Source organism: Podarcis pityusensis (genome assembly GCF_964106645.2).
Source record: "Podarcis pityusensis genome assembly, chromosome: 1".
In the NCBI taxonomy this organism is placed as follows: Eukaryota; Metazoa; Chordata; class Lepidosauria; order Squamata; family Lacertidae; genus Podarcis; species Podarcis pityusensis.
The window spans coordinates 77,613,367-77,630,885 of NC_138028.1; the positions used below are offsets into that span (position 1 = coordinate 77,613,367).

The following is a 17,519-nucleotide window of genomic DNA, read 5'->3' on the forward strand; positions in this document are numbered from 1 at the left end:
GGTACGTAGGTTGAGACCCTACCTGCCCGTGGACTGTCTCACCAGAGCGGTGCATGCTCTGGTTATCTCCCGCTTGGACTACTGTCTAGAATATCAACATTTAAAAAAGCCGCATAAGTATAAAAATATTGCTGTGGTAAAGTGGTTTTACTAACTAAAAAGTAGGAATAGTAAGAACCAATCATTCCCCTGTCACTAGCCAAGATTTCACCTTCTTTCTGAACTGTGGCAAGTCTCAAATAACTTTCTGTAACCTTGGAGCTACGCAGCTGAGTGCACTTCCTCTCCTGTATGAATTACAGCCTAAAACAATGAGACGCCTGTCCAAGTTTTCCAAACTAGGTGTGTCAGACAACACAAGTGCTCCCTGATGGAATGACCTAAAATAGGGCTTCTCTGCTTGATGGAAGATAAAATCCCTGCCTTTTCTCTGTGCTCTGTTGTAAACTGGATTTCCCATCATACACTTCTGTCACTAGAGATTACTGGCTCCGAGAAAAAGATGTGACAAAGAAGTAGAGGGGGCTTCATCACCTTCCACATTCGGAAAGGCTGCCACATTTGCTCCAAATGAAGATGTGTCTGCGCTCTCACTTTTCTCTTCAAATGACATGTGAAGGTATAGTGGATTGGTGCTTCGGAGACGCAACCACTAAATACGGCCACCTGTTTATTTTAACCAGCTGCACTTGTGCTTCTCTTTTGGGACTTCTTGTGCCAGGAATGAAGCCAAGAGGCAGCAATGTGCTAATAATACATGTGCCCGGTACAGCACCTCTTGACCAAGGAGGTTAACCAAAGTAGAAGGCATGGGAAAGTGATCTGTACAAAGTAGGAGGCATGGGGGAAATTATCTATATTTGGAAAGCCCAGTCAGGGTATCCAAGGGACTGCTCTGTGTGGTCAAGTATTCTGCAAATATTCTGACAAGCTGTATCTCACAAACCCTAGATCTCTTAAGGCTGGTTCATAGTTATTTATTCATGTCATAAAATTTATATACCGCTTGACTGTAAAAAGCAAACAAACCTCAGAGCCGTTTACAAAAAGAGAGCGAGCGAGCGATAAAACAGTAATTTGATAATTTCATGTGCTACTCAAGAAAATGGAAGTCTGGAGCGCCCCCTCTCCAGTTATGAATCAAACAATCCAGATGAGCAGAGGCCTATATGTATATATTTCTAGGCAATTAGACTCTCATTTTGCAACACAGATGGCATTTGCCACAAAAAAGGGAGGTGGAAAGAAGGCCTGTTGTGCATCAATGTGTGTGCAAGACCTCAATTCACATAATAAAATGGTCCATGTGCACAGGAGGGGTACATGAGAATGAAGCTCATTCCCACCATGTTTACAGAATCTACAGGCCCGAGCTTGCAACCCCCGTTCCACAGCACATAGGATCTTCTTGCAACAGCAGCATGCAGGTCCAAATTGCAACTGTGTATACCAGCTTCTGCCCAGCTGCTGCTCTCCAGATATTTTGGACTACAACTCCCATCAGCCTCAGCCAGCAGGGCAAGCTGAGGCTGATGGGCATTGCAGGCCAAAATACAGTATCTGGATGGTACCAGCTAGTTCACAGAGATGAGGCCAGAAGATACACGTCATAGATGCCCTTGTGCATTTTAACAATAAAACAATGAACAGACTACTGCAATCGACACAAGATAATATCACCAAGGCAACTATATGTAAACAAACAAGAAATGTCCATAAAAATGGCAAAAGCAGTTTCCTTCCCAAATAGGTTTTATCTTAAACAACTGCAAATGCAGTAAATAAAGAGTTCACTTGTGATATATCAAGGGCTTGGATATCAATCAGACGTTTCATCGCTAAAGAGCTTAGTCATCGAGTTTTGTAGTAAATAATATACAAGAGAAGACAGTATGTAAACGACTTGAAGGAGGGGTATATCTGTCCCCATCTGCATGTTTCCATTGGGAGGAACATAGAAAGAGAACGATGTCCTTCAGTTTGTCAAACCTCCTACAGTTTAGTGACGAAACGTCTGATTACCAGAACGATGTCCAAGCACTGAACCACTGGAATATCACAAGTGGACTCTTTATTACTGAGTTTGCAGTTGTTCAAGATAAAATCTATTTTGGAAAGAGAAGAAATGAGCACTGAACCTCTGATATATTACAAGTGAACTCTTTATTTACTCCGTTTGCAATTGTTTAAGATAAAACCTATTTGGGAAAGAAACTAATTTTGCCATTTTTATGGATGTTTGTTACAGATAGATGCCTTGGTGTTTATTATCTTGTATCAACTGTTGTGCATTTTAGGCAAGTGGAGAAACCATTCCACATATTTGGTGGAATACTTCCTTCCATAGTCGAAAGATGTAGAATCTTATCACCCTATTTAAATCCATTTCCTAAGCCTACCTCCTGCTGCAGTTTGTCCACCGCACTAGTCACAGACACTTCGTCCGGCTTCATGTACTTCTGGGTCATTGTCTCCTTCAGATTTTGCTTCAGCTCCGTATTCAGCTGCATAGGGTGGGGAAAAGGTAGTGGGGATGGAAAGAAAATATGAATAACATCCTTCTTTGACATAGCTCTCTGTATGATAACCAACACAAAACTGCACCCAGAATGACTCAATAGATCCCTCGTCCAATTTTACAAGATAAATAAATTTGGGAAACAAAGGTGAGATGGAGAGTTGCAGAGTGTTAGGCAAGTGGGTTACTCTAGAGCAGGATTAGGACCCTGTGGCTCACCAGATGTAGCAGGACTAGAACTCACAACTTCCTGGCCACTGGCCACTGGCCATGTAGGCCAGGACTAATGGAAGATCACATCCCTGCTCTAGAGAATCCCCAAGCTCTAAATAAACACAGGCAGATGCAACAAGCCTTTCTTCCCTTTTGCCTAGGTAGATCACAATCTGCTGGTGAGATCTGAGTGATCTGCAAGAATTCTGACTCCCAATCCTTTAACAATAGGAATGACACACTCCCCTTCTCCCCTCTAAATTAGGCTGCTGAGATTAAGAAAGCTGCAGGAGGGGAACCAGCAGTTGATTTGTGTCCAACTGGACTGTGAGCTTAGTTCTGCTACTGAAAGTGTTCCAACAACGTTCTACCAGAATCACACTGCCACTCTTTTGCTCCAGTTGGTGGACCTTGGGTGTCTTCTAAAAAGCCAAATACACATCCCACAATCCTGAAGTCTGGCCGCTTCTAGCCTAAGCTTATTTTCTAAGATTTTCTGTAAAATAAACAGGCATCCCACTTCACTTGAATTCTAGCTTGTTTTATGGCCCTGGGGCTCCACTGGCTTGGGCCTAAGCACCTGGGCTTGACTGGATTCATGAGACAGGCTATCAGCAACCCCAATACTTTTGAAAGTAGAACTCTGCAGTTGTCACCATGAGCTACATTTTCTCTCATGCATGCACTTCACTGCTGGTGAATGACATGGAAAGTTCCATCAAACTCTTACTACAATGTACACAGAAACAACAAAGCTGCCTTATACTATGGACTCGTCTAGCTAACTACCTGTCAACCCTGATTGGCTACATATCTGTAGGATCTTGAGCAGAGATCTCTCTCAATCCAACCCATGGAGATCTTTTAACTGCAAATGTCAGGAACTCAGCCCAGAGACCTTTCAGCATCTAAAGAAAATGCTCTACCACTGAAGCACTTGGGGAGGGGAACAGATGCCCCAGGAAACAAAGCAAGGGTTTTTGCATCAAAATACAGCAGTGATACATCCTTAAATTCCACTTGTACAAGGTAAACATATCAAAGGAGTGACTAGAGCATCATTTGTTTGCCAGACTAGTGCTTTGATTTGAACCCAAATGATATGAGGCTTTAGAGATGAATAATTCACACAAATACAAGGGGAAAAGGTTTGCTGGCACCAAAAGCAAAATTAGAGAGAGAGAGACTCAATTAGCAGATGCCTTCCAGGAAAAACAAAATAAATTACCTGTGGGCTCATAGGAAAGAACTGCAGCGTGGAACAAAGGCAGCAAAAGCAAATACACAGAGTTTTATAAGCATATTGGGGGAAAGGGAAGCAAGGAGGGGAAAATAAGAGGAAGAATCACAAAAGACAAAGTGCATTCAACTCTAGATATAAGGGGAAAGGAGGCTTGCAAGGAAGGCGTGGCAGACACAAGAAACAGAGGCTTGCAAAACAAGTAGGAGCCACACAAACACTGGTGTCCCTTCCAAAACTACAAATCCCAGCATGCCATGCTCACTTGCTTGCATTATCAAAGCCAATCCCATGCATTCCTGAAACAGCATTTTAAATTAGCTCATCCTTCCTGGGAAGCTGATTGGATAACCATCCTAAGAGCTAATGATTCCTCAGACAGCTTTTGAAAAAGAAAGCTTCCTCTCTTTGAAAAAATGTTTGGCCTGTTCTATGCTGGATGATTTCTGTCCATATGAAGGTGTGATTGCTTAGGAATTGTTCAAGGCAGTCTATTAAACAATTTCCATGCAAACCTGGATATAGGAGTTAGCTTCATTTTACCTTACCCATTAAATAAATAAGATGCAACAAAATCCCTGCAAGAGGCTATGGGGTGGAGGGAACAGACTATAAAAAACCCCATCTAGAACAGCCACCCCACCTGGTGCCCTCCAGATATTTTGGACTACAACTTCCATCCTTGATAACCTCTGACCACGCTGGCTGGGGCTGTAGTTCAGCAAGATCTGGAGAGCACCAGGTTGGGAATGGCTGATCTATGCAAAGCTGGTGGCAGCTTACGAAAGCATGTGGTGTATCCCAGGAGATCAAGCTTTGTTGAAATGCACACATCAGTTTTATAAAAGGATATGTGTGAAGACCCGAGTTACGGTGTTCTGTCACATACCTATCTTCCCATTGCCTTTAGGCCACCAGATCTGTATACTTGTAGCTGAATGCTGACATCAGAATTGTTTAAACAAAATATGGATGATCCTGAGGAAGTTGGTGCATGCAGACCTCTTATTTTCCCCACTGAGCTTTTCTGAGTTTAGTCGCACTTATTTATGCAATAGGAAGGTGCTACAGTAACAACAGCTTTTTGCTAGTAAGGGGGGAATCTTCAGCACAAGCAATCAGACTGTTAGTCCATTTCATACTAATGTGACAACGGAAAAGAGAGAAAGAGGCAATGCAAAGGGAAATTTGTATTCCAAGCACAGGTGCATCAGCTAGCCAGATGCTTTGTTAGAGGGTATTTTCACACATCAAGACACTTTTTCTAGATCAGCTCAATGCTGATCTATTTCATGCAGTATTAAATTGGCAAACTCATACACAATTCATAGGCAAATACCATTTCGGGTGGCAGTGGTAGTTTTTTTAAATTAAAAAAAATCAAATTGATATAAATCACTGGGTCATATTGTACAGAGACATTCTCAGAGCAGACCCACGAAATGGTGTGGGGTTTTTTACGCATAGAATTATTTTTGTTGACGACGTTTTTCACTGTGAAATGGCTTCAACATATTTTATGGGAAGTGATTCATAAATGGAATCAAATAAATAAATACAATGCTGCACCACAAAACTGGCTCTGCTTGGGCCAACGTTGTAAACGAATGCACGCAAATAAGATTTGAAATGAAAGTAAGTTTTTTTTATACACCAGAGGAAGGTACCAGGAAAGAAAAAAAGGTAGGACGAGATGGGCTCATAACACACCTTTAAATTGAACTCTCAGCAGTCGCACAATGCGGGCCTGCTATCCTACGACACTTAAATATCTCTTGTACACCCACCCTCACCCCATCAGTTCAGGGTATCGGTTTATTGGCCACAGTGGCCTTGGTATGGGGCATCACTCATCTCTGCAACAGACATGTTCATAGGGAACCGAAGTGCCTCTGCCCGCAGCAGGCTTCTTTCACCTGTGATGTTGCCACTGCTGTCACTATAGGGCTGGCTGGGATTGGGCATGGGAGTATGAAGGGAAACCACAGCAGAATGACGGGTGGGGCTGTGCAGAGCGAAAGGAGAACCAGTGTGACATAGCGATGAAGAGTTCAAATCCCCGCTCAGCCATGAAGCTCACTGGGTTGTTGTGAGGATAAAATGGGGAGAACCTTGTACACCCCCTTGAAGGAGAAGGTGGTATATAAGTGTAACAAACAAACAAACATGTGCATGCTTTTTTATGACAAACACCAGGACACTTGTGAGAAGTGAAAGGCAATGGTGTGAGAACCCTGGAAAATACAGTCTGTCAAACTGAGGGGCTCTTTGCTAGTTATTAGTGGCTGCTTACCTGCTGGTAGTAGATATAGGCCAGGATTCCAGCAATTACCTCAAGCAGGAAGATGCACAGCAGCAATATAAAATACTGCAAAAAAAGCAAAATGACATGTGTTAGAATAGACCAGAGCATAATGTCACCACCGGTGAAAGGCAGCCCTATGCAAATCTTCGAGGAAATGCTCAAAACTAACAAATCGATTGCACTTCCTCCCTAAGAAACATAGACTGGCAAAACAAGCAGAGGTGGGTGCCAACGCTTGAAAGCCCAGAGAATGGGCAGCACGGAAGGGGAAAGTAACTTGCTGGGATCCAGTGGCACAGCTAGAGATGAAATGTTGGGTTCAGTAGATTCAGCAACAAAAACCAGTGTAGTTAACATATGAAGCTGCCTTACGCTGACTCAAGTCCACCCAGCCCAGCATGGTCTACTCAGATATGCAATGGATCTCCACAGCCGTCTTTCATAGTCCTGCTACCTGCAACGCTTTTAACTGGAAATACCAGGGATTGAGACTCAAATATTCCTGCATGCAAAGCACGAGTGACTGATCCTCGGTTCATCCCTGGGCGGTTTTCACAGCTGTGGTTCCTACTTCTCTCCTGCCAACGCCACTTGTCTTGAAACGCAAGCCCTCCAAAGCGACATCATTAGGAGCTCATCACAAGCTTGTTAGGGGGCAGTGGAATGCTTCCTTGGTGAGGGCAGGGAGGGTTTCAGAATAGCTGGGCTTCTTGCAGGGAGGGCTCTCCCAAGTGGGCAAGAGTCAGCAACATGCCTGCAGCAGCACAGGGGCAGCTTCCGGAACTTTGGACTGAACCGTCAAAGAATAAAACCAGGGACAGGGTGCAACACAGAAGAATTTCCCTGCCCCAGTTGCTCAGAGACCCCCTAAAGCGGACCATTCTGCTAACAACCAACCCAGAACTTGAGCAAGGCTTGGATCGTTCAGAACTCATGGCACGTTACATCACTAAGCTTATGACAGTCTGAGCTGTACATGTACCATCAGCAACAGAATTAGAATTAATATAATGGGAGAAATCTGAAATGTATTTGCTTGGAAACTCTTTGTATACAAGTATCAGCCACCGGCATTATGGTACTTAGCCACACACAATTACTGATAATGTGTTTTTTGGTATTGCAGTTTCAGTGACACGGGTGCTACACACACCACAACCTAGTCTATTGGCTATAATAGACTGCTTTTTACAAGCCCATGTCAGCAGCCAGCAGGATCCCTGCAAGTCCCAGGGGAGACTTCTGCAGCACCATGCAGGCAAACCCTGACTTAGGACACCCAAAGACCATCCTGCAAATCCCCTGCCATTGGAGTTAAGGCAGGTAGTGACTAGGCAAGGATCTTCTCAGTTGTGGTGCCCTATCTCACAGAGTGTTTCCAACCGCTGGAAAACCTATGAAGTTCTATGCTGCTCTTGAAAAGTTTTTTTAAAGACCAGCATGTGTGTTTTTTATGCTCCTTAATAACTGCCTTTCAATCTTTCATCTGAGGGATTTAATTTTCTTATTTACTTCCTTTGCCAGCTGCCCTGGAAATACACACTAGTGAAGGTCATAGCAAAATGTTATTTAACTGAACAGTAAAAGTTAGAAGGGTTTCTCTGCCAGGCGGTCTTCAGTCTGTGAGCACACCACACCAGCCATTCACTCACCCCACCAAGTGCTGCTGAAGCCTCAGACCAACTGCATGCTTGGACAAGGTATCCCTTTCATACCATGAGAATGAGTAACCTATCAGCACTCTGGCTAACCAAAATGGGAGACTGAAATTGAACAGAAACACACCTTAACCCAAGGGACCGCTTGCTTTCTTTCTTTTAGGAGACAAGTTAGGCAGAGCTACTGACATCATCCCTTTGTCCAGCTTGTACATTAAGGAAAGAGGAAACAATCAACTAAGGAGCTGGAAAGTTGTAATTTCCAGTGCTTGTGTTCTCACATTGTCCCCTTTGAAAGTACACTCCTCCTCCCACAACCAGACCACTGAGGAGATATATCTATATGTATATTTCTCCAATGGCAGAACGATCAGGGCTGATAGAAAAGTTCAGATTTAAAACAGCACAGCTGTAAGACATCTAATATATATAGAAGCACATTTCTTCTTTAAGAGGTGAGGTTGGAGCAGGAGGACAGAATCCATCAGAGTTCCTATTAGTCAAAGAGAGCTGCCTTTGGGGCAGGGAGGTGATGATACTCCACAACTGGGGAGGAAGATCAGTTAAATATCCTATGTGAATCATCTACTGGAGTACCTCCAAAATAAAGTTTTATGGAAGTCATATCATATGATCTGAGTTGGAGGGGTGGGGGGGGAGGAGAGGGGGAGAGAGATAGAGAGAGACCCCACACTTTCTAATTCAGTGGGTCATCTACATACAATCATCATTATAAAGGAATATCTTCTAGCTTTCAATCATTATGGCTATAAAATAACACAACCGACACATCACTTCTCAAACTTTCATTCATCATGATGATCCACGAAGACTATTCTTACATATGACATTCTGTACTGAGCATCAAGATTATGACACTGAAAGAAACTGGGGTTACCTAGTGCAAAGTGGCCCTCTAGACTTCCCTCCAGCTGCGTTGGACTACAGCTCCCATGGTGGTGGCTGGGGCTGATGGGAGTTGTAGTCCAACGCAGCTGGAGGGAAGGCGCCAGGCTGACGAAGGCTGGGATATGGGCTTAAGCTCAGGATTGGCAGAAGCCTTTGAGCCAACTCTGCCTGGCTGGCCACAAAGTGTTTGTTGTGCATGCTGCTTAACTAAACCGGAGGCCAAGAGACAGGCGACAATAGATCTGTCACAACCAGCCACTCAGGGGAGGGGAGAATGGCCACAAAAGGCTCTTTTGTTCCCGAGAGACAATCATTAGTTTTCTGTGGCAAAACAACAAAAAAGGACTGTACCAAATTTTTCATCTGTAATTGCTGGCTTGGAAAGACAGAAACAAAAAGGGAGAAGTCTTCCACACACTGGGCCATTGTGTGCCTGCCAAGAGGGATTGGTATGGTCTACAGGTCATGTCAGCTCCAGTATCATCACAAGCCATGAGAAATACCACTTCAGAAATATCATAGCGCTTTCTTTGTCCTTACTGTACGGTGTCCCTGCGAAAGAGGCCTCCGCCTCACACCTTCCTTTTTCATGGCTGCACTGGCAGAGAACCAACACATTTACTTGGAGCAAGCCTACTTTTCACATTATACTCTGACATACTTTCTGCAACACAGGTATTTCTGTTGATGTCAGAAAGAGGAGCATATGAAGGATCTCATAGGAACACAGGAAGATGCCTTACACAAGTCTAGCCATGCCTCTGAACACTAGTTGCTGGAAACTGCAGGTGGGCAGAATGCTCTTGAGCTTAGGTCCCGCTTGTGGGCTTCCCAGAGGCATCTTGCTGGGATGCTCGGCTTGATGGGCCACTGGCCTGAGCCAACAGGGGTTATGTTCACTGGTCCATCTAGTTCAGTATTGCAGACACTGATTGGCAGTAGCTTCCCAAGGGCTGAATTAGTGGTGGGTCTCCCCACCCAAACATTTCTCTCTTTCTGTCTTAACCCCTATTTCCCTGCTACAATTTACCATGGCTCTCCGTGTCGATCCCTGCCTACACTGAGTTCTTTCCACTTGCTCAAAGAACACTCACCACTCTCAGGAGGCTCCGCTGCTCCCTGAATGTAGCACAGCAGCCCAAGATGCCGGTGATCATGACCACAACGCCTGCCACCACCAGGATGTAGGCTGTTGCCATGTATGTATTGGACTGCAGGAGGCTTATGTAATCGCTCTTTTCAGCCAGGGTCCAGATGCCCACTGCCATCACGGCTCCACCTGCCAGCTTAAGAGAGAAAGGAAGATAATGAGTCATCAGTAGTGGTTCACCAAGATCTGATTCAGGGTCTCTTGGCAGAGGGGCTCCTGCTGATCTCAATGAGGATCTAAGTTCAAGTGAAGCACCTTTTCACTCTTATCCTTGCCTATCACACTGCTTCGAAGATTTCTAATGGTCACTTTTGATGGAAGCTATGGGAAGGGTAGAATAAAGAAAGGCCTATCTATGTGTAGAGGGCCTCCAGCCCTCCTGGAACTTACCACTTCAGAAGGGAATCTGGGGATAACCCAGTGGAATGCTCCCCTATGGCTATGCTATCAACACCCCATCTTCAGAAAGCTATCAGGGAGAAGTTCTAACCTAGCACTCACATCAATGTAGCTGTGCTTTTTGTGAAATAAAGGAGAAGCTAGAAGCTAAGCTCCAACTATCTGCTAATTTTGGAGCAGACTGGCTGTTCTCTTTAAATCATGCAGAAGAGCATTAAAAGTCTATCCAAATCGCCCCATTGCTCCAGGATACTCCCAATTTCACAGCACAAATCAGCAAAATTACTAAAGCTGGCTCCTTACCCAGAAAAAGAAGTTGAAGATGAAGAGGAGATATTTGAGACAGATGGTCCCACATGTTTCCTTGTTTTCAGAGTAGTCACGCATTGTCGCAATTTAGCAGGGCTGTGGAAAAGCTTCAAGAAAAGGGAAGACTTCTGTTAGAAAACCCTTTCCCCCTTTGACACTCAATGGGCAACTGTCAACTGGCTTTCTTCTGTATTCAACCACCACTCTTAAGAGGCATTGCCAAGATGTAACTTAAGAAACACATAAGGGGAAAAACATGGCTGGTAATACTGCAAGCCCACCCTGTCAGTTCCAGGACAGGTCAATGGAAGCTGCTTTGTATCCAGTCAGACCACTGGTCCATCTGTTGTCTACACTGACTAGAAGTGGGTCTCCAGGGACTGACCCTGGAGGAACCTTCTGCATGCAAAACAGATGCTTTACCACTCAGCTACAGCCCTTTCCCTACTATTACCGCTGGTGCTAAGATCACTATGTGCCAGGGCACATCTCCACCAATCTATGGCCCCCTGCCTATACTAGGTGTGTGGTCATATGGCCAAAAGTCTTCTTCAAGGTAGACTGGGTTCAGGCTATCCAAAATTTCATAAGCCAGAAATGGGGGAACCTGTTGTTGGACTACAACTCCCCTCAACCCTGGCAACTGGCCATGCTGGCCGGGGCTGATGGGAGTCCAGAGACATCCAGAGAGCCACAGGCCCCTCATCCCTGTTATAAGCTTTCACTAGCACCTTGGATTGTGCTGGAAAACCACAAAAACCCAGAGCACAGGCATAGGAGAAATCATCTTGCTCAGGTTCCCCTAATGGCGCAGAGCTAGAAACAGCAGCCCACTCCTGGATTTCATGTGCAGTTAAGTGTTTGGTGCAGAGAAATTTTCCCTTTTTCCCTCCCTCACATGATTCGGAAGCTATGTGACCTCCTCAGGAATTGGTACATGACACTGGGGGCAGGAGGAGATTCCCAGAATGGGAATGTTTCCATGTCTGAGCCATCTCAGTCTGTCCCTTTTACCCAATTATGCAAGGAAAGTTTTATTCTTTTTCTCTTAGGATATGTGACAGCATAGCTGGCAGCAAGCAGGGTTCACAAGCAAAGGGGAGAGGCTGAGAGATGACAGCATACATCCAAGATAGTAAAAGGGAGAGAACAACAAGGCTCCTTCCTTGGCTTCCTGACAGCCCAGTCTTCATGAGAAATTACCGCACAGCTCTGCCAAAACATAAAAAGGAGCTTCAGAGGCATCCATTTGTCCTCAAAGATCCCACTCTCATCCCCTGCTCCCCCCCACCGGCTCGGGATATACTGCTTGTATAAGATGAGAGATTTACTGTCCCCAGGACAAAAAACAAAATCCTTTTGTTTATCTATAGATAGAACAGATTATATCAACAATTGAAACAGACATACGTGCTACAAAAATAAACTGGCTTTGCTGTCATGATCCCCCCCCCCCCAAAAAAAAAACAGGATCCTAGAAACTACAGTTTTCCCTGTCTGGCACTTTGGACACCTTCCCATTTCTGTGGGCTTTCCCCCAAGGGTTTGTTAAAGAAATGCTCTGCAACCTTTTTGATGTTAAGCACCAGGCATCTGGTTCCATTCTGGTTCAAGCAGAGGATCCCCTCTCAGTGCTATAGGCCCAGCTTATCCCAAAACATTCCCCAATGCCCCAAACACCTTAATCTTTCTTCCTGTGTAACCATCTCATCTACACATAGAGACAGCTCAGTTTCACTTAACCAACTCACCCTGCACATGGAACAGGGTGGCATTTCAGAGAAAGCTACCACCTCAGAGGTTGTGGTCTTCAATGTTACCTTCCAGTTCTGCACAATTACAGTTCTCCTTCTCACGGGTGCATACCTGCTCACACAAACACTGACTTCCTCCTCTGCACAATCTAACAGGCTATCTAAACTATGGGTGGCACCTATAACCTTCATCTCAGCAGGCAAGTTGCCATCCGGTCTACAAACCTGTCACAAACCCAGCTCTTCATGGATACAATTATGATTGAATTGCCCCCTACTCCCTGGAGGTACATACGCAGTGCAAGGATGACTTCCATTACCTTCATACAGTATGGATAAATGCACATCCCAGTCCCAGAAGGATGCAAAATTTCCGCTCATAATGCTAGAAACCCAGGGTCATTCAGTGAAGCTGAATGGTGATGGATTTAGGACAGATCAACACACATTGATGGCCTTTGAAGGGGATTAGATAAATTCACTGAGGATAAGACTATCAATGGCTGAAAGTAGCGATGCCTGTATATTACATCCAGTACCAGAGGCAGTAAATCTCTGAAAACCAGCTTCTGGGAACACAAGAGGGAGACTGCTATGGTGGTGAGTGTCCTGTTTCTACACTTCCAATTGTCATCTAGTTGGCTACTGTTGAGAAACAGAACGTTAGGCTAGATAGGCCTGTGGCTCTTCTTGTGGTTAGCAGGAGAAATGGCTGCGAGTTCAGCCCTGACAGAAGTTTTCTATTAAGCAAAAAGTTCCAAGCGCTGCAACCTTTCCACACAGGGCAGTTGTTTCATCTCCTTGGATCATTTTGGTTGCCCTTTTTCTGAACGAGAGTCTACCTCTCCTCTCCCCTGCAGAATGCTGGTAAGGACTGCAGTTTGCTGGGCTGATTCCAGATCAGTGCAGCAGAGGCCACATCTATGATGAGATGTACCATCATAGTGCATGAATCAGTTCTTTCAACCCTTGTATGGACATGTCACAGCTGGAAGAAGTTGGAAGCATCATGTTAACTATGGAACAAGACACCCAAAAGTAAATGCCTACCAGCTGCTTCAAAGTATTATATTTCCATTTTAAAGCTGCACTCAACTACACATTAACCATGTTCTCATATTTTCTCTCCCAGTGAGGGACAGCATTTAGCTATGCATGACTCTGATCCAACATGCTTAAAATATGTGGGTAGCTTGACTAGACTTCTGTGTGTACATAATAAACAGAATTTGAAGTTTCTGGGTTCTGATTAATGCTCATTGAACTGGTCTATTGGCCAATGTGCACATGTTCTTCCACGACGCTCTTAAAGCTACATGGGATCTTGTTAGTCCCATCCCCATCTTCCACAAGTTGCATAGCACTGCTAGTAAAGCAAGCAAGATTGTGAAGAGGTGCTAAAAGAGGGCTCCCCCATCAATTTTAGTGCTGTAGTCAGAGAACAGCAGGAGGTTTATGAAGCATGCTGATTTATGGAGGATGGATGGCCAGTGAGTCATAGAACAATCATTGCTGTCTCCACTGGCCCTGGCCAGGAATAGCATCCCACTGAACAACGAGACTGTTCTTGCATTTAAATCAGTAACCCAAGGAAAGTACTACTGGAAATTAAGCAAGCTATACAGACCATCCCACTTAACTGCTAGCATATTCTTTTCATTTCCATCAAGAAGAACGAATCAGTCTTTTCTACAGTGCTCTGGAAATGTGAAGTCAACACAACTCACAGGAACAGACTATCTAGCGCCAGAGCTGCATATATGCTGCACTAAAATTCCCGCCCCAGAATTTTGTGTTGCATTCCATGGAAATCTGGGTTCTGCAACCTATGTGAATTAGGCAAATCCAGCAAGTGATCATATTGCTTATTCTGCTTTTGCAAAACAAAACAAAACAAAACCCTCACCCCACTAATTGGAAAACTTGCTCAGTCCCACCCCTCGAACTTCTTCGATTCAACATGTCTGCCTATACATTTTCACAATGGTGGGGGCTAGAAATTTCTCTTTAAAACAAGGGGAGTTGGAAAGGTGGGGTTTTGAGGGTGTGCTCTTATTTGCACTCAATAGAAATGTACTAGCCTACTAGCAGAGCACACAAAATCCTTCACCGCACTCATAGTGTTGATCCAATCAAGGGCAAAGTTCAGGAAACTACTGCAAGTCCCCACTTATCAGAAGAAAGGAGGCAAAGATCCCTTTAGCTTTAGGCACATTGCCTCAGTCTGAGCACAGGAGATTGCAAGTTTAAAGCCACCCAAGGCATTATTTCCCCTTTCAATCAAGCCTAGCCCCGCCCCATCCCTGCCGCGCCTTAATTCACATAGCATTGCTTCACTGTGCACACAAACCTGACTTCAAACACGAAGTGTAAAGCTGAAGAAAAAAATGGGATGAGGACTGGCACCATTTCTTTTTGCTTTTAACTTGTTATTAGCTTGATATGATTTTATTGTTTGGTTTTATGTTTTTATATTGTTGCAAACATTTTTCTGATACAGCACTATATAAATATTTTAATAAATAATCATTCTGTGCCTGCAACTTTAGACTTGCAGGAAAAAGGAATCACAGAGTTGAGAGATCACAAAGGCCAGCAAACCCAACCGCATGCCAAGACATAGATGCCCACACATCAACCTACCGCTACAAAACCTCACTAGTGTGCCCAGACAAGCAGAGGCCAATGAAACTCCACTAAACTTAGGCAGTGTTTAGATTTGGGGTGCTCTTTGGTTCCACCCCTATTTCTAAACAGCCTGTGTTTCATTCTAAGACATTCTGTTCTCATTCACCATAATGAGTTATTGGCTGCACAAGACCATGCAAAGTGTAACATGCAGAATTCTCTGGAGCTGTTTATACACATCTCAAGATGTTCTTTATTAGCAAGACTAGAAAGATCCTGCAGGCAATGTCATCTTGTTACTTACAAATGCATACACAGAGAAGGGAATTATCGCAGTTCCTCATGCTCACCATCAGCTTTCCCGCTAATGAAAGCAGGCATGTAAGTCATTTGGGGTCCTCATTCACCAGCTAAGCAAGGAAAAGGAATCAGAAAGGGAGTGGGATGCCCTTCTAAGTTCCTCCCAAAGCTCCCCTCTTCCCCTAGCATAGAAAAAGATCACGTTTGGTAAGTTAAAGTAGGATTTACAAACTCTTCAAAGGTCAGGTTCATGTGCTTTTCCATATATCAGCCAGAAAACACAGGCAGTAAAGCTTAGCTTGGTTATAGTGGTGAAAGTATAAATTATTGGGATAGGAATAGAAGAATAGCTTGGAGCAAACAGCTCGTATCACGCTCCATGCTGAGCTTCTCAGGTAGACTGAAGGGGAACAAGGGGGCGGGGGGGGAGAGAATTGACCTAGCTAATTAGACTGGAGCATGTTGGTTCTAAGAGGCTGGTTATCCCACAAGATCTACCACTGGATTCCAATCTACCTTTTGTCCACCCATTTATACAGCAAATTTGCATACACATGTATTTTTAAGCATCTTTTTAAACTCACAATGAACATTAGGCATGGGCAAGTGAGATAGAAGAAGAAGTGGATTGGAAGAAGAAGTGACTGGAAGAAGAAGTGATTATTCCAAGCCACATGCACAAAGCCTGTTACAAGGGTAGGGCCCAGCCCTCTCTCAACTGCTCTAACTCTCCAGTCACATACATTACACCCACTTTGGGGGCTCCTCCCCAAGTAATGTCAAGCATGCATATGCTCTGCAAAGCCATTTGCTCACACAATCATATAATTACAGACTATACACATCTACTGAGTCACACACATGTTGCCAGATACACTTGCCTCAACCTGTACAGGAACAAAGAAAGTAGGTCCTGAAGCTATTTCTGCTTTAACCTATCCTGAGTTTAGATCTAAACACTAAACAGGACCTTAGGAAACAAAGGCCAAGCAATCCTTACATTTCAACGGAAACATAAGTCAACAAATATAGCACAAACTGAGCATTACCAACCCAAAAAGTGAAAGCTCTTTTTCGGGGGGGGGCAGAGGCTGCCTGTACATTCAGTCTGTGTTATATTTGTTTTTGGCAAGGGTGTCAATGTTTTGTCTGGTTTTCTTTTTGAGGGAAAGCATCACCATTTTTTCCTCTGTGAAATGGGTATTTTGTGATGCCAACAGCAATTTCTTCAATTTCAAATGTGTTTCTGTGCCCAAAAAGGTTTCACGTTGTGTGTGAACCTGACCAAAGGCTTAAAACTATGGTTGAAGGAGAAATAAGGTTGCCATATTTCAAAAAAATTAGACACAAAAGTTGTTGAGCTATTTTGGAATGCATTAGGCATATCCTGAGATAAATGTTTCTACTTAGGGTTGCCATACATCCAGATTTTCCCAGACATTTTGCCAATTTCCACCCTTCCACAATTTCCACTGCTTCCAACTGCAGTATTCCAAGTATGTCCAGGAAATTCCAGACATATGGCAACCCTAAGTAGAAATATTTATTGCAAGATATGCCTAATGCATTCCAGTATATAGCTTTATTGGAGGGTGTTTTTAAAACAAGATAGCAGGACAAGTAAGTCAACAGAATGTTAAAGAAAATATTTCTTCATCTATTCATCATATTCTTAACTTACCTTACCTCATAGGCAACTCAAGCATAATTTAACCCTTTAAAACAACAATTTCAAACTCCAACAAAAATGGTTAAAACAACAACAAACTAACCAATTTAATCATTCTCTGTACAGCACCCATGATCTCAAAAAAACATAGTAACAAGCCACAATAATAAATAACAATTCTAAAAAATGTGTTTACCCCTGGTCTCTGGACTTCTTTTGAATAGTAACATTTAAAAATCCTTAATAAAAATGTTAGGTAACTGTTAGTCAAGTCTTGAAACATGCATAAGGTCATATATTTATGATGAGCACTCTGCAAATTCTGTATGACTAAGAAAGTGTCTACATCAGATAACAACAGACAAAAATAACTGTTTGCAAAGACAATAGACATGTGGTTCTAAAACCCTTAAGTATCTTCACAGAGTTAAAAACAAAGCTGATAGCAGCTCTACTCATGGACTAAT

At 43.7% G+C, this 17,519-nt stretch overlaps 1 protein-coding gene across 3 annotated transcripts in view; it reads right to left on the minus strand.

The window, feature by feature from the left end:
• The window catches only part of CD151 (CD151 molecule (Raph blood group)), a 42,780-nt gene that overhangs the window by 8,529 nt on the left and 16,732 nt on the right, over window positions 1–17,519 (minus strand). For 2 of the 3 annotated variants that reach the window (XM_081011692.1, XM_081011694.1), the window contains exons 2-5: window positions 10,696–10,797; window positions 9,938–10,129; window positions 6,265–6,339; window positions 2,400–2,504 (exon numbers count right to left, since the gene is read on the minus strand). In XM_081011692.1, coding sequence (XP_080867818.1) covers window positions 2,400–2,504; window positions 6,265–6,339; window positions 9,938–10,129; window positions 10,696–10,779 — 456 coding nt within the window. In that variant the 5' untranslated portion in view covers window positions 10,780–10,797. Of the gene's footprint in view, window positions 1–2,399; window positions 2,505–6,264; window positions 6,340–9,937; window positions 10,130–10,695; window positions 10,809–17,519 lie in introns of all 3 variants that reach the window. The other variant, XM_081011693.1, reaches the window with a different exon arrangement.